The 24,553-nt window shown below is 40.2% G+C and overlaps 1 protein-coding gene and 2 long non-coding RNA genes across 5 annotated transcripts in view; all 3 read left to right on the plus strand.

Annotated features, from left to right (window-relative positions):
* Nucleotides 1–24,553, plus strand: part of enpp6 (ectonucleotide pyrophosphatase/phosphodiesterase 6) — a 61,579-nt gene extending 37,026 nt beyond the window's left edge. Inside the window, exons 6-8 of the mRNA XM_042419044.1 lie at nucleotides 15,541–15,678; nucleotides 22,595–22,718; nucleotides 23,105–24,553. Coding sequence (XP_042274978.1) covers nucleotides 15,541–15,678; nucleotides 22,595–22,718; nucleotides 23,105–23,316 — 474 coding nt within the window. The 3' untranslated portion in view covers nucleotides 23,317–24,553. The remainder of the gene's footprint in view (nucleotides 1–15,540; nucleotides 15,679–22,594; nucleotides 22,719–23,104) is intronic.
* Nucleotides 717–4,041, plus strand: LOC121901940. 3 transcript variants are annotated; one of them, XR_006097424.1, is made up of 5 exons: nucleotides 717–736; nucleotides 2,327–2,768; nucleotides 2,878–2,946; nucleotides 3,283–3,412; nucleotides 3,583–4,041. It is a non-coding gene; the product is annotated as an uncharacterized LOC121901940 (long non-coding RNA). The 3 variants fall into 3 exon arrangements; XR_006097422.1 differs by lacking the exon at nucleotides 717–736 and adding an exon at nucleotides 2,042–2,151 and having other exon boundaries at nucleotides 2,324–2,768; XR_006097423.1 differs by lacking the exon at nucleotides 717–736 and adding an exon at nucleotides 2,042–2,151.
* On the plus strand, nucleotides 8,313–14,389 carry LOC121901941. The gene is made up of 4 exons (XR_006097425.1): nucleotides 8,313–8,716; nucleotides 12,585–12,662; nucleotides 12,803–12,919; nucleotides 13,501–14,389. It is a non-coding gene; the product is annotated as an uncharacterized LOC121901941 (long non-coding RNA).

Raw genomic sequence — 24,553 nt, forward strand, 5'->3', positions numbered from 1 at the left:
TACGGAAAATTGTTTTCTGCTGTTCAGTGGTGTTCAAGGTATTCGATTGTCATGTATTATATACATTATAAAGCTGATTTGTTGAATCATATTAAATTTATTGCAACAACATACTCTTTTGACAGTACCAGCTCCAGCTTACTGCTTCCACATTACCATTTGTACACACACTGCTGCATACAATAGAGCCTAAATACTATTGATCCTTTCACAAGTGATCAGGCATACTACTGCAGGGAAACTAACTGCCACAGAACAGTCATCACTTTCAGGGTGACACTGTCTCCTTGGTGCAGAAAAGTTCTTCCCTAAATTAGTTGTAAAGGTAATAATTTTATTTCCACCCCTGTAGAACAAGATCTGTGTTTTACCAACCAACTAACAAAGACACTTTTGACATACTGTTTGTGCAAGCTATTTTAAGTTACAACTATAAGAATGTCTATAAGAATGTCATATTTAAAGTGTCTCACTGTTTTTCTTTTTAGGGCTCCTCCATAACATTATTGTGACGATGTCAACACACCAAATACTGAACAGATAAGTGGAAACTTCAGTTCTACAGCCACAGAGAATGTAAAACATCATATGACAACAGCCCTTTACATCTTCAGTAAGATACTGTGCTCTGGTTACAATTTTGTTTCCTTCCAACATTGGACAGATACAACAAGCGGCAACATGACAATATACACCGCTAACCCATGGACAAAATTATAGCTTCTCTGAAAAAGAGGTGATGTTACATCTTCTTTTTATTTTCCCTGATATATATATATATTATTTATATATTTTATTCCACATTTTAGCTCCTTGGTGTATTTCTTTGAATGTTGTTGTATGTTTTTGTGTTTTTCTGTGTATAACAAGCTTGTAACTAATTGCTAATGACCATTCCCCCAACTGGGATTAATGAAATTGTTTTAAATTTGAATTTTGAATTTGAATCTCATGATTATCAGTTATGAAGTTAAAAAACACATTTTCATGTACTGCAAGAATTAATGTTTGCAAAAACAAAACAGAAAAAACAACATATAAGGATGGGTGATGCAGTTGTTACACAAAGTTCATTGATTTTGTGAGCCAGACAGTCTTGAGAAAGTAGGAAATAACATGAATTCAAACTCCAATTACAACAATGCTGTTGTCAGGGTCATCTTTGTCGACCAAGATAAAAGTTGCCTGTTTGGGAGATCGAACCTACCACCTACTGTTTGCAAATCACTGCAACCACTGAGCTAACATGACTGACAGTTTAGTGTCCCATGATTCAATTTTCATCTCTAGACCTTTAATTGTACAAAAAAATAAGACTTGCTTGTATAATATGAAATGGAGCAGGAATAGTTTAGCATGATGATAAATAATAAACATATCAACCAACTTCAATTATAAGAATAGTATTTCAAAAAGTGCTGCCCTGGGCATGAAATGAGCCACCCAGGAATCCCAGTAACACAGCACAAGTTGATATTTGAATGCCCTAAAACTAAAGCCTCTAGGTCATAGATTTGAACATTATTTTCAAAGTATTTGTGGTTGAGCATAAGACTATATAACATGTACAAAGTGTTTGAAGAAAGAAAGAAACTGCAAGTTTATGAAATGGTAGTGTGAGAAAGCACACAGCCTGCAGATTGTATGGATTCTGGGCTCAGCAGCACTGAGCCCAGAATCCTGTCTTATCTTAATGCTGATCACTGAGATAACATGGTTCCTACACAACAATCTGCACAAGTTCCGATTTTCTTAAAAATTGCTTAGCTGACCAAAAAAGAAATTCTAGAGACTGTGGTTGCAGTAAGCCCCCTTGCACAGGCAGGACTTGAACCAACACCATATGACCTCTAAGACCCATGTTCTACCAACTGAGTTAATTCCCAACACAGGGAATGTTGCCTATAAACCCACAAAAAATAAAACTTTTATAAGGACAGGTCTATTCAGTAATCAGCCAAATCCCAAACACCTGATGACCTTGTTATTGAAATATCAGTTTCAGGTGTTCATTTGGCTTTCTGTGGCACATGATTGAAAGCCCTGGTATTAGCCTAAAATGCTAATGATTTAAATTCCCTTGCATCTGTGATACCTTCACATTTGTAAGAAGAAGTACCTTCATGTTTGATACTGTTTGAAGTGCTACAGGTGAGTGTGTTGTATGCAATTTTATTTAAAATAATAATTGAAGTAGTGTGGATGTTTTTTGACTTTATCCCATTACAACCAATTTTCCAGTGACCCTGTTTTCTTGTTATTGAGGAACTTAACTTAAATGTGCTTTGTGAGTATGATTGTCTTGTTTGTTTGTTTTTTTTAGCAGGGCTCTGACTACTGGGAACAAGACCAGATTCCCCCTATTCCCGCCCTCACTGGCAGTCAAGGTGTTGGCCACAAGCCCCCAAAAAAGGGTTATATCCTGGAGCTCTGATAAAGGCTACAAGGCCGACATCATTAAAAAAAAAACCTACTAATTGCCATTAGTGGGACAGTGTAACCAAAGTCACTCTTTTTGAAGAATTTGCTGGCAGAGTGGCAAAAGGCAACACTTATAGGATAAGGGGTTATAGCCTTTGAGGTCAACTGCCACAGTTCTACATCAGCATAAGCTGTGAGACCCTGTTCTTTGAAACAGCTCCCCTTGAATGCTCACCAGCCTTGCAGGCTTAAACGGAGGCTCTCCTCAACCAACCTTCTGTGGTCACCCACCTCAGGGTGACAGACTTTTTCCTGGCTTCATTATGGCCAGGGGTCGGCTGGTGGAGGTCAGTAAACATTATCTTACATGTACTATCTAACTTTCATATATTGGAATTATTAATAGCATCTTCCATTTAGTGAAAGTGGTAATATTGTCTTGGGTTTTTTGTCCAGCTGAGCTCAATCAAAAGAGTAACTGTGGCCAGACAATATGTCCCCCTGAGGACTACCACACTTGAACAGGTATGCATTTCATTCTGTAAAGTTAAAACTAAATTTTAGTTTTCAATTTTCTGTTTTCAGTAATGTTTTCCTCTTGTAGTTAAAACTTAATTGTTGGGTCTCTGTATATTAAAGAGTACAGTCTTGACCTGCTCTATGTGAAAAGTGCCTTGAGATGACTTCTGTTGTGATATGGCGCTATATAAATAAAATTGATTGATTGATTAATTTCACTGAACAAGTTCATTTTAATCTATAAATTTGAGGAGATTAATAAAAATCAAAATGGGGCACAACATGGTTTTACTTGGTTTTGGTTGTATTTTGTACCTGAAGGCTATTTCTTTTGCTCTACAGGATGACACATGTGTGGTGGTGAGGCTGCCCTGCTGGACATTAAAGTGGGTGAGGTGGCTTGCCTCACCCACTTAGCGGGGACATACTCAGACTGTGGTTACAAACTCCAGTCCACAAACTACACCAAAAAGTAAGTGATACATGATGATCTTGAGGTTAAATTCAGTATAGCAATGGATGCCCCCTAGCCTGTAACACTGCTCAAACAAAGCTATGTGTAAAACCTGTCTAGACTTGAGTGTGCACAAAATGTTAATGGTATGAGTATGCTTTTAAAACATGTTTGTCCTCTCTTTTCAGGAGGAGGAGAATGCCAAAGGGTTGCAGTGTGTGACCATTTTGGGTGTCCTGGAGGAGAGTGAGGGCTTCAAGGTGCATCTGGACACACCAAAGGGTGACCAGGTTTTCAACATCAACAAAACCCTATGAGGGGTTCAATTTTTCTGACCTAACTAAGTTACCAATAGAGGTCCAGGTGAAATTGTGTGACCAGAAAGTCATTTATTTACAAGTTTAAGTTGTGGCTTTATTTTTGTAAATTCCCAATGTTCAGAAATGCCAAAGAGGAAGTATTTTTGTTGTACTTCAAACTCTTTTGTTGCCTCATGTTAATACTACTTGTAAAAACTTATGTAAATGTTTGCAAGTGAAAATTTTGTTTTGTTAAAATCTTTGGCTTTGGTCAGTACAAAGATTTGAAGTTGAAAAGCAAAATTGTGCTTGTATCTCCAAATAACACAGTGGGGTCTGATGATTGGAGTTGTTGTTTCTTACACTGCAGGAGGTCAAAAAGACCTTGTAAGTACCTGTAACTAAAGTATTACTCAAAGCCAAGGTTGCATTTGAAGCTTAAACAAACCTGAATTCTACTGGCACTGTAGAAACTTGAACAGAAAACTTTAGATGCTATACTAAGAGAGTGAATGCCCTTAATGGCTCTCTATCTTAACATGTAAAACAAGCAATATCAGATTTTCATACTTACACTTCTCCTTGCATAGAAAATGAGAGTTGCAACTGTTGGGCCTTGGGTACAAGTTTGGCTATCGGCAATAATAAATGATTATCAAAGATAATTGATTATTAAAATCAATAGAAATTAATACCGGGGCACCATCCTGGAGTCAGGGAAAAAGATTCAGTCTCAAAATGTACTAAGCCATCAATTTGGAACTCTGATTAGTAATTAACTTAATAACTATAACCAAAATTACTATATCAATAGTTAGTTAGGGTTGAAGGATTCTGGAGTTCTTGGCAGAGCAGAGGTTGGCAAAATTTACTCTTGTACAACATTAAACAGACCGCATGTATATCCAAAAGCATTTATTTAAAAGATAAAAGAACAAAACACACAATATGTAATTAACTAAACCTATATGCAGGTGTGTGTGTGGAGAACAATGGCTGAAGTCACCTGGTGACTGAGCACATGGCATGCAGACAATACGGCTGACAAAGAGAACCACAGAGACAAAAGGCCAGACCATGTGGCATCCTGAATCCACATGTGTTGCCAAAAGCAAAGTGTGCAAGCTGGATATTAAACCTCTTAACTGTGTGGGTCTCTGTTCAAGGCCAATTGATGATAAAGGATAAAGGTGTCAGCTTACAAAGGTTGCATGCAAGGCTTAGTTACTTGCGTTAAGCATGCTAACACTAACTTAGCGGCATGACTATGCAATAACCTGATCATGAATGGGATATCACAACAATAGTTCAGTGAATAACATTAGCCAAGTCAATACAAGTACAGTACACTAATAGAGTTAAACAGTCTTGCTTAGCTGTGCTATGCTACACTATATGTTGCTAGACTATGCCCAGTTGTTACCAAGTCCATGGAGGGAGAGAGATGCTTGTGGTGTGCTGCTTCTTAGCTGGCAAATCTGTGGGTGAGTCAGGCTAACCCCTGGGCCACACTGGATGCGTGAGCAGCGCGTGTGCGTCGCGGAACCTCTTGCTTTTCATTTCGGCGCCCATGTTAACAGGGTAGAGCGGCCACACTGCCCGCGTGAGGCGCGTGTGTCACGTGTCACAGGCTGCTGCGTCGCTTCATCTAGAGATTTGAGGTCTCGCCTTTTTTCTCAGCATGACGTGTGTGGTTCTCAGCAGAAATAGACAGGGAAAACGAGAGAGCATAACATAGTGTTTGAGGGAAGAGAGAATCTGTAAGTTAAGAGAAACTGGAGTGAGAGGAGACATACATCCTGCAGACTATATTACAGTCAATGAGAGCGTGACAGGGATTCCCTATCAGTTAGGGTGTAGATCTCAAAAATTATAAGTCATATGTGAAATGTATTTACATTGTGAAAGAAAAGAGGCTTTGTGGCAAAATACTGAGGTAAGATTGTGTTTGAGGAGTTAAAACTGTGGGAGTGAGACCTGTTTAGAATTTTTTTTTCTGGTCTAAAAACATTTGTGCTCTCCACTGTGCTTGATCACACGACACACTGGTGAGACCTGACAACTAAAACCCCTGTATTTTGACTTAAAGTGCTGCAAAACTAGAAAAGCTTCACAGCTCTCACACAATAATAAATAAAGAGCAAACAAATATTGCAGGAGTGCCCCCTGTGGGTAGAATTGTATCAAATGATACATACTTATGCAGTGTGGTTGTATGTACTAGGTTTGGGCCCAAATCCAAATATGTTATTTGGCAAAGCACAAATAGTGTTTTTTTTTACTAACATGTATTTCATACAAATATTTCAAAAATTGTTTTCGGGTAGGAAAAAAAAAAAAAGAAAAACATGTTATACCAGCGAGCTATCTCGCTATCTCAGTCTCTCTCCTCTGCTCCGCAGTTATGTGTATCAGCAGGTCTCAATGAGGAAAGTCATATCAACCTGCTGCATGACACACATTTCCTTATTTGGACATCACTCCCAGAGTTGGGGGTGTTCCCCAGAGATAAAGCTGAGCTACTGACACAAGCTAAGTGATCTTGAGGGACTCTCCATAACCTGTTGTTCCCCTTCTCTTTTCCACAAAGTTAGGTTGTCAAAAATAGGCAATAAATGAAAAGTGCAAAGCAAGAATCACCTTTGAAGTTCTTCCCTACACATTATACGCTGTGCTGTCTCTGTGTTATGGGTGTATAAATAGCTAGAGGTCTGTCTGCAATGAAATGATGAATACAATTTTAGCTCAGTAGTCAGCGCAGTCGTCTATGATCTGGGAGACTCCAGTTTGAGACCTGGTGTGGGGACCTCCTTCATAACATAGTTTAGTCATAAACACTTATTGTACCACTTTAATTTTCTAAAATTAAAAGTGTAATAAAAACAAAAACAGGATTTTTAAGCCTGTTTCCACTTTTATTCGAATACAAATACAAATACAAATAATTTTTCTGCCTCAACAAATACAGATGCAAATACAAATACTGGGCCCTCTGTACATCCATAACTCTTAGTGCTTGATACACAAATGAAATGTATCCTCTGTTGGACCAAAATGCAATTATTAGTTATCGGTACTTGACAATCTTTGTTTTCCCTTAAGTTACCTTAAGGTTATTAGTCTTATTTGGTCTTGGGTTCCTTCACTTCAAATGTTCCTTTAATGTTGTTTGTCAACTTATCAGTTGTGGTCAGTTTTTAAGTCTGTCTTGGGCCCAAGAAGAACAAAATAATATGAGATCTCAGGAAAAATTAAAATAAAATAGAATGCTCCTTAGTTCGGTTCCCTCTGATTTGGTCCTATTGCCCCCTTGGAACGGTGCAACATCCACATGTCAGCATCCCGTCAAGATGAAGGTATCCATGAGCAGTGATGACGATCTGGATGACAGACGAAGCAGCTCCACTCACAGATAGAATCGTCCCTTAAAAAAACACAAAACAGCCCAAAAACGAGTGTGCAGAGCAAAAGTCTGAATTTCCTTGTTTCATTGTCCATCAAATTAGAATTACAAGAATTAAATCTGCACACACACAGAATTAAACCCTTACAATGATTAAAATGAACATGGTAACAGTTTCTTTGATGCCCATGTCTATAATGCATTATGAATATACTTATAATGTGTTATAATCTGTTTATAGCACTGTATAATTATAGTTATACACACCCATAAATATTCATAATGCCTCATGAATGATCATAATACATTACGTAATGACTTATAGAACCCCTGCCAGGCCAAAAAAAAAATTTTTTAATGCCAAAAATAATGCCAAATATCCATCCATTTATTCAGAAATCAAAACCGTTTGGAAGCCTCTGTTCAGCGCTGTTCCAAAACGTGAGTTAACCTCTGTGTCATTGCCTGGGAAACTCTTGGTAGCTCCTTTTAAGGAATACGGCAGTGCATTATAAGTGTGCGTAGCGGGTGAGAGAGTGGTTGAGTGAGAGAGCGAGCGGCATAAAAGTGATGTGAATGCAAGCGGAGCAGAGGAAAAGGTTAGCAATAACTTGTCAGTCTGACAGTAAATGTACCGCACAGACTACAGTGTGTCAGTTAATAAATGTTGCAGCTTGTCAAGACCAAGAAAAGTCATGTCTGTTGTTTCCCCATCTGCTGGGAAAGTGAAGGGGGTTAACTCCAAAGTTAGCAACAATGGGTTAGCCTAACCTGAAGATGATAAACAGAGAAATAGAGAGCAGAGAAATGTCTGGCTGCTTAGTCTCCCAACTTTTACTCAGCGCACCCCCTACCCTCCCGCCAACTCCTTCAGCTTTGACTAGTCTGCTGTAATTTCTTTAGTAGGAGTGCAACTGAATTTAAAAGACACATGGCCTCCCTGCAGACAAAACACTCCGCCTCTGAAACGCTCCCGATGGGGTAGGATGCCGTGCAGAGGATGGAGCAAAACCCTGTCGGTGCTGAAACGCAGCACACAAGCGCCTGGTGCGATCCCGTCATTAGAGTAACTTATAATCACATTTTCATGCATTATGATAGTGATTATTGATGCATTATAAATTATTATAATGTATTACAACTATAAGAATTATAATACACTGTGATCCTTGCAAAAAAATGTCAGAGTGACCTGCAATTATTAAGTATTGTGATTATATACCTTATGACATTATAAAATGCTTTATAATGTGTTATGATTATTGTTATAAAGAGTTATGAATATTTATGAGTTCTTATAACTATTGGTAGACGCTACAATATACCAATCTTCCCAAAACCCTTCACACAGGCTATCGGTAGATGCTTGCTAGGCAGCTGGGCACAGAGAAGTGTCCAGTCTTCCTTCAGTTACTGCAGGTCAGGATACTCAGACAGGTGTGTGGCCAGAAGTAAGTTTGGAAAGATTAAAATAATTTTCTTTTAATGTGAGATTTACATAAATGACGAGTAGAGCTTGCGTGTTGCCAGAGAGAGAGAAAACTACTTAACTGCGCAGTGGATAAAAAACATCTTCGGGACTCCAGCAGGCGTTTCCCTCCAAACTGAGGGATTATCTTGGTGAGTTAGCCACTCAAGGTTAGCTGGTTAGCATTAAGGTTTTGTTCCAAAATAATTTAATCATGTGTTAGTTTACCTTGAAAGGTATGATGAAGCAAAAAGTCAGTCAGGCTATAATGTTTGTGTGACGTGATGAGAATATAGCTGATGGTACTAAGCTTTTTAGCCACAAACCGCTTAATTGCGGCCTAGAAGCTAGGCTAAGTGCAATATGCTAAGCTGCTGATGTAGCCCTGGGAAAGCACATAAGGCAGTTTGTGCATATTTGAAACGGGGGACACAGGATGGATGGCCGACGCAAGACGGGGGGAGGAGGAGGCCAAAACTGACAGTCGATAGGCCATGAAAAAGAGCAGGTAGCTGGGGAGGTGGCGCAGGGGTAGGTAGCCAGAATGCAGGGGGCCAAAGAGGTCATGCTCATGAAGGTGGCCAGGAAATGGGGAACCAGGGAGATGGCACTCAGGTGGGCAGCCTGAGGCCAGACAGGGGCAGAGCATGAGAGTTCAGGTGGACGGCCAGGGGGCTGGACAGAGGCAGAGCCAGAAAATTCAGGGGGATGGCCTGGAGGCAGGACAGACAGGTGAAGTCGCTCGGGAGGGTGACTGGGGCGCAGAACAAATGGCAGAGGTCGCTCTGGAGGGCGACCGGATGTGAAGAGCTTCTCTGGTGGTTGGGCTGCAGGCCGGCAGCGAAGGCAGAAACCCACTGGAAGTTGGACTGCAGGCCAGCGGCGATGGCAAAACCATTCAGGAGGCCGGGAAGGGGGCCGGCAGCGAAGGCGGGGCCCTTCAGGAGGCCAGGCAGGGGGCTGGCGGCGAAGGCAGGACCCTTCAGGAGGCCGGGCAGGGGGCCTCAGGGGGCGGAGCCACAAGGGATGCTACAGACTCTGGGGGTGACGCCACAAGGGATGCTGCTGACCCTGGGGGTGACGCCACAGGGGATGCTGCAGACCCTGGGGGCGACGCCACAGGGTATGCTGCAGGCTCAGAAGGCGACGCCACAGGGTATGCTGCAGGCTCAGAAGGCGACGCCACTGGGGATGCTTCAGGCTCTGGAATGGGGGACTGGCACAGCTCAGGAACGGGGGACTGGCGCAGCTCAGGAACAGGGTGTTGCTGCACTGGTTGGCGCTCCAAGGGCGTCCCAGAGCCAGGCGGGTGCCCAGGTACGGGTTTTGGGTTGGTGCTGGCTCAGGAGTGGCAGGCTGCTGGCTAGCTGGCTCCTTGCTAGCAGTCTTGGATGCCTGATAGCAGAAGCAAAGTCATCTGAGCTGGAATGGTAGGCATGGAAGTAGAATGGCAGTGCTGGTGGCTGGCAGGCTGCAGGCTCACAACCCCAACCCTAAGTGACTGGGGGGCTGGCTGGTTGCGAGCCATCCGGGGTGCAGGCTGAAGGATGGCCAAAGCTGGCAGGCAGGAGATCAGCTGGCTTGGAGGCTGGACGGCTAGCATGGCCAAAGCTGGCAGGCAGGAGGTCAGCTGGCTTGGAGGCTGGATGGCTAGCATGGCCAAAGCTAGCAGGCAGGAGGTCAGTTGGCTTGGAGGCTGGATGGCTACTGGGGAGGACAGAGGAAGTGGGGAACGGAGCCTCATGCTCCACAGACTCCCAGCGGCTTGCCATCAACCATTTTGCCAGAATGGGGTCGTCCTCATTGATGGACCGGAAAAAGTTGACGATTTGCCCACCATCAAAGTCATTGGGTTGTATCAAAGGCAGGAAAACAGGAACCGGGTTCATCTCTGCTGGGTCCATGTTAGGTCGGATCATTCTGTCAGGTTGGGGAAGCAGGAGTGGACCCAAATGCAGAGGTCAGAATGCAGATTGGATGAAAAAATCTCCTTTAATCGTGGATGGTCAAGAACAGGCAAACAGAGCTGAACAGAACTAGCAGACGAAACAAAACGAATGATCCAACAAAGACTCAACTCAAAACCAGACCTTAAATACAGACTAAACTAATCAGGGAATGGGGAACAGGTGACGAGACACAAGGGCAGGCTGGGAGTGATTGGCTGAGGGAAACACAGGAAGCAGGGCAGGTGTGGGGAAGACACAGAGCAGAGCAGGGCTAACGAGGGTGAAGCAGGGCAGGTGAGGGGGAGTACATGAGCACACAAGGGAAACACAGCAATAAAACCAAAACCCAGAAAACACAATACTCTAAATGCAACCCACACCAACCTGTCCAAGAACCACCAAGAAACTAAACTAAAGTATACAACAAACCAGGCTAAACAACAAAAGGCAGTCCAAACCCACCACCCAAATATAACAAGAGAACCCATATGACCAGAAGGAATGTAGAAGTGCAAACCAGGAGACCCCAAAGAACACAACATAAAAAGACCAAAAACACACAAAGTTTATTTAACACTTTCTATGAAGCCCATGTCCATAATGCCTTATAAACATTCTTATATTGTGTTATAATCTGCTTAAAGCACTGTATAATTATAGTTATAAGCACTCATAAATATTCATAACTCTTTATAACAATAATCATAACACATTATAAAGAATTTTATAATGACATAAGGTATATAATCACAATACTTACATACACTGACATTTTTTGCAAGGATCACAGTGTACTATACTTCTAATAGTTGTAATACATTAAAATAATTTATAATGCATCAATAATCACTGTCATAATGCATGGAAATGTGATTATCAATCAATCAATCAATTTTTATTTATATAGCGCCATATCACAACAAAAGTCATCTCAAGGCACTTTTCAAATAGAGCAGGTCAAGACCGTATTCTTTAATTTACAGAGACCCAACAATTCCCCCATGAGCAAGCACTTGGCGACAGCGGTAAGGAAAAACTCCCCTTTAACGGGTAGAAACCTCAAGCAGACCCCAGCTCTTGGTGGGCGGCCATCTGCTTTGACCGGTGGGTTGAGAGAGAGACAGCACTAAAAGTGTTTCGTTAGTCCAGTGAAAATGAGTCCAAAGTGTCTTCCAACGTCTCTACTGCCGAAGTGAAATATGTCAAGCTGCCAAATACCACGTTCACAGATGATACGGAGTTCAAAAAGACAGGCAGTCTTGTAAATGCTAATTGCCAAAACTGACATATCTCCGTTCTCTGTTTCTCTGTTTAGCGTCTTCAGGTTAGGCTAACCCATTGTTGCTAAATTTGGTGCTAACCTCCTACACTTTTCCAGCAGATGGGGAAACAACAGACGTGACTTTTCTTGGTCTTGACAAGCTGCAACATTTATTAACTGACACACTGTAGTCTGTGCGGTACATTTACTGTCATACTGACAAGTTATTGCTAACCTTTTCACTCTGCCGTATTCCTTAAAAGGAGCTATGCTACTAAGAGTTTCCCAGGCAGCGACACAGAAGTTAACTAACGTTTTGGAACAGCGCTGCACAGAGGCTCCCAAACGTTATTGATTTCTGAATGAATGGATATTTGGCGTTATTTTTGGCATTAAAAAAATATTTTTTTGGCCTGGCGGGGGTTCTTGTTGCCTGATGGGTGAAAAGCACTGATAATGCATTATGAAATGATAAATATAATACTTTTATAAGTCATAACATAATGCTTCATAATGTGTTATGATCATTGTTATAAAGCATTATGAATATGAATGAGTGCATATAACTATAATTATACAGTGATATAAGCAGATTATAACACATTATAAGTATATTCATAATGCATTATAGACATGGGCGTCATAGAAACTGTTACCATGTTAAATTTAGTCATTGTAAGGGTTTAATTCTGTGTGTGTGCAGATTTAATTCTTGTAATTCTAATTTGATTGACAATGAAACAAAGAAATTCAGACTGTGTGATAACTGCTCTGCACACTTGTGTTTGCGCTGTTTTGTGTTTTTTTGAGGGACGATTGTATCTGTGAGTGGAGCTGCTTCGTCTGCCATCCAGATCATCATCGCTGCTCATGGATACCTTCATCTTGGTGAGATGCTGACATGTGGATGTTGCACTGTTCCAAGGGGGCATTAGGAACCAAATCAAAGGGAACTGAACTAAGGAGCATTCTATTTTATTTTAATTTTTCCTGAGATCTCATATTATTTTGTTCTTCTTGGGCCCAAGACAGACTTAAAAACTGACTACGACTGATGTCATAAAGAAACTCAAAGTTGACAAACAACGTTAAAGGAACATTGGAAGTGAAGGAACCCCAAACCAAAGAAGACTAATAACCTTAAGGTAACTTGAGGGAAAACAAAGACTGTCAAGAACCGATAACTGATAATAAGTGCATTTTGGTCCAACAGAGGATACATTTAATTTGTGTATCAAGCACTAAGAGTTGAATACTTCTTAATTTCTAATTTACTGCGATTTTGTTTGTACATTAATTTGTTTTTAATTTTATTTTGCGTGGTATAATTGAGTTGAAGATTTGCATCAAACAAAGGAATTTTGTTTATTCTAAAGAGATGCTTTGAATGTATAAAAAGAAGCTATCAGGAGAATGAAAAAGGACAGAATACCTTTATAAATATATTTTCTATCATTTTTCCTAAGTCAGCGGTCGTGTGTGTTTTGTGTGGCCTGGAGGTCTTTTCTCTTCATAGAGGTATTTTTCTCTTTTGAATTAGCCTGTTAATCCTATACTATTTTTGAATTTCATGTTGAATTTGGTTAAGCTTCAGTTTAATTTTCAGTAGTTTGTTTTTATTAGTTTTGTTTTTATCACAGATTGTTGGAGAGCTTATCAAAGACTGTCACAAGATGGTTCCATCCATTATCATGTCAACCATAGGTGACACTTTGTGTATCCACAGACAGGGTCTCATACACAACATATTGAAAGAGCCTGGTGAACATCTGCCATTTCAGGGGGAACCAAACGGCCACAGCGCTTAAGATGAACCTCAGATTCATCAAGTGGAACCACCAGTTGGACAAAAAACATGATGGAGTGGTTGGATGCCTTTTTAAAGACATCGGAGTGTTATTTAAGGTGTAAAAGTAGCACAACACAAATGCTGTGTTTTCATGTCAGAAACCTTGTATAAATTTAATTTCTTTGTTAATGTATTGTCTCAAAATATAAAAGTGACATTTGTTGAGTGGTGTGAAGACATTATTATCAGGCCTTAATAAGCAAGGACTTTTAAAATGGGCAATTTGTAACTTGATTCTTGATTATGAAGTTGTATTTGTCGATAACTAGCAATTTAGGGTGGCTACAATTTTTAAAAAAGGGATATTTAGGAAAATTATTACAAGGTTGAACTGATCCGAAATTATACAGAAATGGGTGAGAATGTAAATGGATAAAAATCATACTTCATTTTACTGGCCTGCAGAAGTTAGGCAGAAACTACTTGGAAATTAAGCTGTAACAACTCACTTCAATTAGGAGTCTGCTCAGTAGAAATTAGACAGAATCTAGTTGGAAGTTAAGCTGGTATGATCCACAGAAGTTAAGCAGAAATTACTTAGCAATTACGCAGCAACAACTCACTTCAATTTAGGGTTCCGCTCAGTAGAAATTAGACGGAAACTAGTTGGAAGTTAAGCTGGTATGATCCACAGAAGTTAAGCAGAAATTATTTGGAAATTACGCAGCAACAATCATTTCAATTTAGGGGTCCGCTCAGTAGAAATTAGACAGAAGCTAGTTGGAAATTAAGCTGCAAAAACTCACTTACCATGAAATTTGAGGTAAATGCTGGGGTAATTTGAGGGCAATTTCAACAAAATTTCAAAGAGGTTACTTGCTAATTATCACCTAATTACCATGAAATTTGAGGTAAATTTTGGGGTAATTTCAAAGAAGTTACTTACTAATTACCACCTAATTACCATGAAATTTGTGGACCCGTGAAATGAAATGTTACCTCTAATTCTTCAAATCAACATTCTACTCTGTAAGGAGAACAAATCAGATCCCTATAAAAATGAAATATAAGTAATGGGAGAGCAAGTCATCCTTGGGAGAGCGAATCATATCCCTATGTCTTCCTACCAATCCTGCATAGGCCTATTTCTCTCTAGTCCCCTACTGGACTATTTTCTCAGTGTTCCATACACTGTGGACCAACCCTCAGTCCTATCCTACATAGAATCTATTCCTCATTGGCCATTTTCTCTTTTCTTATGTTACCTGAGATGGTAAGCTGCATTCAGACAGCCAGTTTTCAATAATGAAATCAAGAGGACAAAACAGGAGAGGGTACTGCTTTCAGACAGATAGCACATTTTCTTCATCAATACACATACACATCCAGCAGACACATAACAACATTAGAATTTATTTAAATATAAATATAAGTCCTCCGGCTCATTAGCCATTCAATGTTCCACTTTCTTCACCAGATGGTCAAAAACTTTGTCTGCTTTTTGGTTTTAGCCTCTTAGGCAGGTTTTCAGCTGCATGACAGGAAACAGATTTGGTGAGAATGAACCAAAATAGTAAAGGATTTTGATCTTTTAGATCATAATACCAAAATTATGATCTAAAAGAGGCTACCAATATCTACAGAGCTGGGGTGAACTGCAGAGTTGGTGAGAATTTTCAGAGTCTGTCACTATAAGCAACGGTTTTCACTTCACACTTCACATTCATTGTTAATATAAAAATATTGATTAGATTGATAAGAGGAATGATTAAATAAGGGAATTGTTTAGGAACTCTGTGTCACCAGCTGCTTCTTCTAACCTGCTAGGGAGGAAGTTCAAGACGAAGGGTTGACATGTACAAGATCCTATTTTGTTCTATACATATGTTTATGCAACAGATGTCAAGTTTTTGTAGAAAGTAGTGGTTTATGGTTTAGTAGTAAAACTCTGTTAACACTGTATGTGTGTTTTGCCAGGTGTATGCTGCATTGTCCCAGGTCCCTAATATGCGTGTCTATGCCAGACAGGAGATCCCTGAACGTCTCCATTACAAAGGAGGACAGTTTGTTTCCCCCCTGACACTGGTGGCTGAGCCAAGCTGGTTTATCGCAGAGGTAAAACATAAGACTAATCATTTATTTTATTTAAAATTTGAGCTGAGGATATGCCCCTTGAGGTGCACCATCTCGTTTTTAAGGGGTTCCTGCATAATAAATACAAAAAAAACCTATGAAAATTGACAGACAATTTAAAAACACAAACAATTCCAAAAAGAAGTCACACACACAAACATGGCTCACACAAAATCCCAAACCTCTACATCTCTATTACAAACACCATATGCACCAGACTTTAGCAACTGCCAGATCAAACAAAATTGTCAAAAGTACTAAGTCAAATAACAAAATAAAAGGGTAAAATGGGGAGAATTTTTTTTAATAATCATAAAAGATGAAGCTAAATACAGTCAAAATGTTACAAACACTGGTGGGAACCCAAACTCAGAACGCAAAGAACAGTAATGGTTGAAAAGATGACGGTTTATTGCAAAATGGGAAGGAGATGAGGATGAATGGCAGGGAGGAATGTTAATGTCATTTCTCAGTTTGTACATCTTGGATTTCTTTCCTCGCCTACTCTCCTCACATCTTAGTCCCTCCTACCTGAGATGCAAGCAGAGGAGGTGAGGAAGAGACACGGGAGAGGAGTCGAGGCAACAGGCATTTAACAAAATGAGACATCCTTGCTTCGGAGCCGTCATGTCAATTAAATATAATATGCGGCAGAGCTGCATCATCTGTCCATTGTTTTGTTACAGCCTACCGCTGTATTTTATGATCTGTCAGATGAGCATAACAGTGTTCATGGCAACTTATATATTTACTTTTAATTCAAATCACAACGTGGCATAATATGAAAGAACTCATACATATATATCCTTTATATATTTTATTGTATGAAGCACTACAAATGGTTTGTATATTCCAGCTGTGTGTCACGCCTCTTTTATACGTCAGGGGTGCCGAAAAGACTTCCGCAAAGGATACACCTGTGCATCCTCGCTCATAGCTCCTCCTGCAAGCCTCCTCTCTCCTTGCTCCTCCCACCTCCAGGTGCATTTTAGGAATTGAGACATCCTTAAGCATGATGTGCTGAGATCGATTTCCGGGTCACGGGCAGGAGGACAGAGGAGAGAGGAGATGAGGAGGCACAAAATAGAGAAATGAGAAGAGCCCAGAGACAGACAGGGGAAAACAGGGGAGGCAGGATAAACACAGGAAAACACTGGGAAATGCAGGGCTCATTTGAGGACAACAAGCAAAGAAGACTTGAAAATAAGTAATGGATCTGAGTCTGGCATCTGATGGAGTTTTAAATTTAAAAGCATTTCTCCCAATTTCTTAAGAAATTGTTGGTACATAAAGAAAGGGTGTTGGATGTGTCTGAGTATGATGATCTGGCTGGAACTATAATCTGTTTCTGGTGTGAAGGATAGTTGAAACGAGTACATTTAAAAACAAAAAGCTCAGTGTTCAGTGGTAACTAATTTAATGCATCATACATGAAACAATGATGTGATAAAGACACCTCAAAACAAATACACAGATATTACATAACATGTAAAGCTGGGCAATTTGTTTTTTCACATGGAGAGCAAAATAATTAATTGACCAATATAGTATTCTATGACTGGCCTTTGTTATCTCTACCAGACATAAGCCTGCAGGGGATCATACATTTGGTAATGCTTGTGCATGCACGTTTCAGTGTATGTATCTGTCCGTGGCTAATCTCACATACTACTGGACCCATCAGCCTAATATTTTTTGTGCACATTAATGACTGTATGCTCAAGGACCACTCATAGTTACAGTGATTCACAATTTTTTAAAAACCTATTTCATAACACCGTTCTTTATGAGCCAATCATAAAGCTTAGACTTTCGTCTTTTCCGCAGTCATCGCCATTTTGCATATTATGACATAGCAAAAGGCATTCCATAGAAAAGTTTGTTCTCATCTTGAACCGAAGCATCTGCAGATTAATTCCATACCTGATATGTTATGATCCACTAAAGTTAGGCAAGATACGAGATGAATAAATCCCTGTTTTTATCTTACAACAAAATGTTCTAAATAAATAACATTGTTTAAATTGTAAAGTTTGGACTTATTGTCCCATTTATTGTTTCCTTATTAAATTTATACAGTATGGACATTGTGTCCAAGGTTTGTCTCCATACAACCTATCTAGTCTGGTTACACCTTGATAATGTAACCTGCATATTGTCCCCTTCATTCCACTACTCTCATGCTGACACACTGGACACGCAGCCTGCCCTGCATTTCCTGTTCCCCACCTACACTCCCCCAGACACACCTGGCAGAGATCTGCACTCTACTGAGTGCACTCTTCTAGTTTTATTTATAATATAATTGATGACATTGTAAGGAAAATTCAGAATCAATCCCAAGTCCCAAGTGTGTATCAACTTTTTTAGGAAGACAAACAGCATGCTGCAAGACTTCTGCTTATTTAATATGAGATTATTGTTTAAAACCATTTTTGAACATGAGAAAATTAGGATTGCAGAGAGCTTTTAATTTTAAGTTATATCATAGTTAAATGTATATATAACAGTGTCATCTGCATATCAGTGAAGAGAACAGATGGAAGGTTATTAATAATAAAGAATAAGGTAATGGCCCTAAAATAGATCATTGTGGTACTCCGTTCTCAGAGGCACAGTGATGGCAATTATGAAGATACGAGTTAAGCCAAAATAATGTTTGTTGCCAAACATCAGTAGTGTTTAGTTTATCAAGTAGTAGGTAATGGTCAAAAGCCTTGGTTAAATTAATAAAAATTGTACTTGTAAATTGACCATTTTTTGAAGATGAGAACATATCATTGGTAAATTTTACAAGGGCAGTAGTAGTTGAAAAATTTGAATGAAAGCCAGACTGAGATGGTGATAAAATATTAAAGTCATTAATGTACTGTAATAATTGAAATAAATGAAAATTAGTATCTTAAATATTTTAGATGTATTACAAATAATAGAAATGGGTCTATAATTATTAAGATCTAGAAGGTCACCCCCTTTAAGAAGGAGAGTTACTTACATTACATTTCCAAATAGATGGAGGTTAATCGGTAGATAAGGACAAATTAAATAGTTCAGCAAGTGGTGAAGTAAATACCTGAGAAATTAATTTTATAAACTTATCGTCTAACCCTTCTAACCTTTTTTTTTTGGTTGTAGGCACTGTCAGCACTTGATACAGGTTTGGGAAAGATCATGGTCTTGGTTTTTTTAACATTTAACCGAAAGCAAGATCTTTCATGAACCTTAATCACAAGGGACCTAAAAGGGCCTTTAAAGTTTTATTTTTTCAATCATTTTGGCTCTGATTATGTTATAGTCATGGTATTTGGCAAAGGTGTGTAATTTTTTTTAGAATTTTGAAAGTTGAGCCACAGCTCCTATATTAAGTCTATAATACACTGTATACAAACAATACTAACTTCCAGCATGTTCTATCTCACACAAGCTCTGCCCTCTACTGGACTCTATGAGTAATACTCTCCTCCAATCACTGTAGCCGGCCAATCAGGATATGCCGACCGATTACATATGTCTTACACAGTATATAAGACAGCGTTTTGCCGCAGCACACATCCTTCTTACTTCAGCGATGGCAAATCTGCTCTCTGATCTTACCCTCTCCAGGGATGGAGTCGCTGCTCCAGCAAGCTCATTCCTGCCCATCGTGCCCTGACCTCGTCGCCACCACCACCGCATTTCTGCTTTGAGTGTGGACAGAACCACACAGAGAGTGGCAGGATGCAGCCACCACCCTGCGTTCACTGCCAAGGACATGCTCTGATTCAATGTTGGCAACAGTGGGACCATTTTGGGCTGTGTGACATTTTGCTCTGCTGTATTGACAGTGACCCAGAGCTTGAGATAGATCCCCACGTTGTTTGTTTTGCCTCTTCTCCTGGACATTAGGCAGTCCTGGAAGGAGCAACTGAAAACAAAGACACTAGTCCCAGGACTGATTTCCTTCCTGAGCGTGCAGTGCCACACAGAGACAGACTGTCCCAGTGTGCCCCCCCTTAAAGAGGCCCTCGCAGCCCTCCTCATTCTTCTCTTAGCTGGCTGGTCAGCAAGCAGGAATCTGCAGCCTTCACTGATGCAGGATAGGGACATGCTGGAATATCTCAAAGAAATATCCCGGCTGTGTGCACAGCTGGCCACTGCAGCTAACAACCTGGGAGTGTTTGGCATAGCTGTGGCTAATACACCGCTAGCCACAGCTAGTACTGTAACACTGCTGTAACACTGATTTGAGTCCTAGACCGCCATTCACCACCATGGTGTGCAGAGATGACCCAGATGTTGGCGGCCCAGCCCTGGTCCATTCCTCATGTTTCGGGGGGTTCTTTCGCAGGAAATGGGCTCGATAGGTGCGCTGCCCATGTTTGGCCAGCCTCTCTAGGCTTGGCTCCTGAGAGGGACAGGCTGATATAGGTTGGACCGTCTGCACAGGTGGTGCAGACCATCCAAATAGTGAGAGCAGGATCCACCATTGCTTGCTAAAAAGCACACCCCCTTGTGAAACGCTTCTTACAGGGCATTAGGAGACATAGCCTAGTGATGCATGTCTCTGCCCCTAGTGGGAACTACCGTTGGTGTTGCAATGTCATTCAAGACAGCTTTGTTGTTTGCGCTGATTTCAGCTAAGAGAGTAAGTGAGTTGTGCGCCCTGTGGGTCACCCTGTTTGCTGCTTCATGGTGACCACAGCGATGCTACTCTCAGACCAAACCCCTCCTTTGTTCCCAAGATCATAAGGAGTTCATTCAGGTTGAGAATGATTCAGCTAGAGGCATTCTGTCCTCCATCCCCCTGCCAGGGAGGCAAAACTGCACCTATTGTACCCAATACGTGCGTTGACATATTATGTCGAACACACGGCCCGCTTTCAGTGCACTGAACAGCTGTTTGTGTGCTATGGAGAGGGAGTGGCTGTTAAAGCCCTATCCATGAAGCGCCTAGCTAGTTGGCTTTGTGAGTGCATCTCTCAAGCCTATAGGTAGGTGGGTAAGGACCCCCCCTATTGTGAGCACATTCCACACATGTTGTAGCAGCACTGACAGCATTATTCAGTGGGGCGAGTGTCAAGGACATATGCATGGTGGCGTCCTGGTCTACACCTGGTCCATTCATAAGGTTGGACATGACAGGCTACTTTTCAAGGTTCGTGCTCGCAGGAGCGACTCAGGACTTGTGAAAAGGGTGGTGTGAGTGTCAGCTGTGGTGCACCTGACCCCCCTACCCCTACCCAGGGAATGAGGTGTGCAGGGTGTCTGTGGTTTTTGACCCCTGTGAGGTTAAGCCATGGTTGTATTTTTTTTTTAAAGTTATTAAATTAATTAATGTGTGCACAATAGGGAAGGTTGAAGAAAATATGCAGGGTTTCAAGTTCTCAGGCGCCATGCCTGATTTCAGGCATAGAACAGTTTTAAATTAATATATTACTTAATTCAGTATATTATACACATTACCTCAAGGACAACTTTTCAGGCTCACAAATGTGTTCTTGCTTTAATCCCTGAATACTTGAGAAGTCTTTGGAGATTAGACCCCATCATTATCATTTTCAGGGAGAGATCATGCCATGAGCTGAGATGTGAAGCAGGGCTCTGATGAGCTCAGATCCAGCATCCATGGGTCCTGGACACTGGATCTGATGAACACTGGAGGTCTTTGCATAGGAGGAGAGGGTTGCATCGTTCTGACACTGAAATGGCAGCTGACAGCAGCAGAAAGAGGAACTTTTTTTTGTTTGTGAATAACAATAGGTACAAAACAGGTGAGATTACAATAAGTACAGGAAAACAAACAACCACGACAGATGATAGATGGTAAGACAAAAAAGGGTGATAACAAAGGGGGATAAGACAAACTGATCAATATAACATCTCTGACTATGTAAGTGAGTAGATGGATGTGTGTCTTTGTGAACCTGCTTGAGGTTTTCTTCCCGTTAAAGGGGAGTTTTTCCTCGCTGCTGTTGCCAAGTGCTTGCTCATAGGGGGAAATTAAAGAGTACGGTCTAGACCTGCCTATGTAAAAAGTGCCCTGAGATAACTTTTGTTATGATTTGGCACTATATGGATTGGATTGGATTGGATTGGATTGGATTGGATTAGTAGCCATAAAGCATGAAAAACACTAAATAAACATTTATCAGCCGCGGATACTCCACACCATATAATGATCAAGGGCTCAAACAGGATTTGTTGCCCAGAAACAAAAAAGAATAGTTCATAAGAAGAGCAGTTAGAGCATAGTTTGTTCACATTATTTACAACAGTCTCTGACAGTTAGTAGACCAATCCAGCAGGATGACTCAATTTACTTCATTGTATCCTCCAAAACTAAAAAGGTGTGGGGGGAGTGAAAACTCAAGAAACAGCCATAGAACATGTAATAAACCAAAGAAACATTTGTCACAATAACCCAACACCATATGATACTCAATAGTTCAAACAAGAAAGAGAGGGGAAAAGCACAGAAATAAACTAAGATTGTTTTTTTTAGTTCTTCCCAACACTCAGTGGTCCATTCTGTTAGGATAATAAGAGTACTGATTATAGTCCCTTAAACGAGTTTTAGAGATAAAAAAAAATATTACTGGTAAATAAAGAACAGATATACATTTCTATGAACATATCCATCATGGAGAATCCACTCAGAAGTCGAGAGAAAAATCTGGAACTAACTATAGATGTTCAAACTTTTGATGATTTTGAGCACCTTGGATTTTTCATCTATCTTGACTTAAAAGATGTTTGTTTCTTGACCTTGGAAACAACATATGAACAAAATAATATCTCAAGCTCCATTTAGTAGCTGTTCTGCAGTTTTTGACTGTATCACCCATTAAACCTTACTGCATACTAATGTTATATCTTTTGTTTAAATCAATGTGAATGTGTGTGTGTTTGTTTACTCCAGAATAAGGATGGACTCCCATACTGGAAAAATGACTCCGGTGAGCCCTCAGCATGGCAAAATGGCTGGCATGGTTACGACAATGAGGTCCTTGACATGAGGGGCATTTTCTTGGCAACAGGACCTGGTAATCATGTTTTCACAGTACAATCTATGCATTACTTTTTGCCTCTGATTTATCAAACAAGCAGCAAACTGATTTACAATACTATCTGTCCTGAAGCTACCATACTCCTCTCCTGTGATCCACTGTGTGCCTCAAGCTGGTTGTACCATGCTAGTGAAAACTTATTACAGTATGCAACAGACGGTTTCTAGTAATTTAGACTTGACTCACAACCAAAGTTGGGCCCAGTTTTCTGTGTTTTTTGAAGTAGATGGAGAGTGTAAACTTTAAAATGCAGGAGAAATTACATATATTTCTGCGGTGGTGTCTACTGGTTAAATAATGCAAATTGTAATGTCAATTAATTTGAGATGTTGATTTAATTTTGTGTACTTCATTTCATCTAGACTTCAAGCAGAATGTTCGGGCAGCTCCAATACGAGCAGTGGACATCTATAATGTGATGTGCTGGGCATTGGGAGTGAAACCTTTGCCCAATAATGGGTCCTGGTCTCGGGTAGAAAACCTCCTGAATGGCACTGATGGTCCATCCCTCCCCGTAACGCTCTGGACCTGCTGCATGGGTTTGTTAGGAATATTGCTTGCACTGTGGGACTAAAACATTAAACAATACAGTGTTTATGATATCCAATGGTAGCTAGAATTTACCTCCTATAAAGAGTTGGAGCATTAAACAATGTAGAGGTCAATGCACCTGAAAGAATGGGGAAATAAATTAAATAGGCTGGAAATGTCACCTTAAAGTGGTTAGAGCAATTGAAAGGACCAAAAACTTGAAGCCTTCAGAGTTTGCCCCAATGTCATCTCAGCTTCCTGAATGGACCTGGAAGAAAGCCCACAACACAGTAGAAAAGGACTTCCATTCTGGATCCTGAAGAGAGAGCATGGAGACATGGAGAGCAGGAAAAGGTCTTGGTGGAAATCTTCTCCAGCTCTCCATGTCTGTGTCGATGTCTAAGCTGATACAGACATTAAATGCCCATGAGAAATGTAACTATAATGTAATTTAAAATTCAATTTAATTATTTGCCAGAGCATTTTCAGAGTTTTGGATTAGTCCATGCTCTTGCAATTTCTCTTGATAACCAGTTATTGTCAATCATAATAAAAAATGACAAGTGAGAGATACTTATTACTTACTTAGTAATTATAGACTTCTGGGCAGTTCTTTCCTCCTGGAAAGAGCGATGTAATTTTAAGTGTAATTACAGGGAAATAGGAATTTCCTTGAAACAACTTCTCTGTTTAAACTTGATATATTCAGTAATAACTAATTAATGGAAACATTGATCTCCATGTATGTTGGACTGTATGTTTACCTACGGCAGTGTATGTAATTCAATTCTTCTCAGTATAATATGTTAAATTTGTATGTTGTTATAACAAGAAACTTCTACAGGTTGTTAATACAAGAAAAATATCCACTCAGTGCCTAAAGAGACAATGTTGTAGCCTATGTTGGCTTAGAAGAAGTGAAAATTACTGGTTTACATGAATTTTACATGAAATACATATAAACTAGTAATTTTCACAGAGATGTTTTGAAATACTATTGTCTCCAAACACTTAGTAGTGTCAGAAGCTGTACCGAATCCTATCTAAATGAGTTGGTTGCCTTGTTACCTTATCTATTCAGGCAATTTTATTCCCTTTCCATGCTTGAGCTCGTTTAAAATCTTGAGAGTATGTATGGTGGACGATGACAATTGAGATTCTAGCTTTGATCTGTTTTTTAATTCAGCTAGTCATGTCTATTTGTTGGATCTCTAGGACACTGTGTGACACACATGTTCTGTGAAAAGTGTTCTATAAATAAATGTTCTCTGATCTGGAAA

The sequence above is a fragment of the Thunnus maccoyii genome, chromosome 8 (assembly GCF_910596095.1).
Source record: "Thunnus maccoyii chromosome 8, fThuMac1.1, whole genome shotgun sequence".
Classification (NCBI taxonomy): Eukaryota; Metazoa; Chordata; class Actinopteri; order Scombriformes; family Scombridae; genus Thunnus; species Thunnus maccoyii.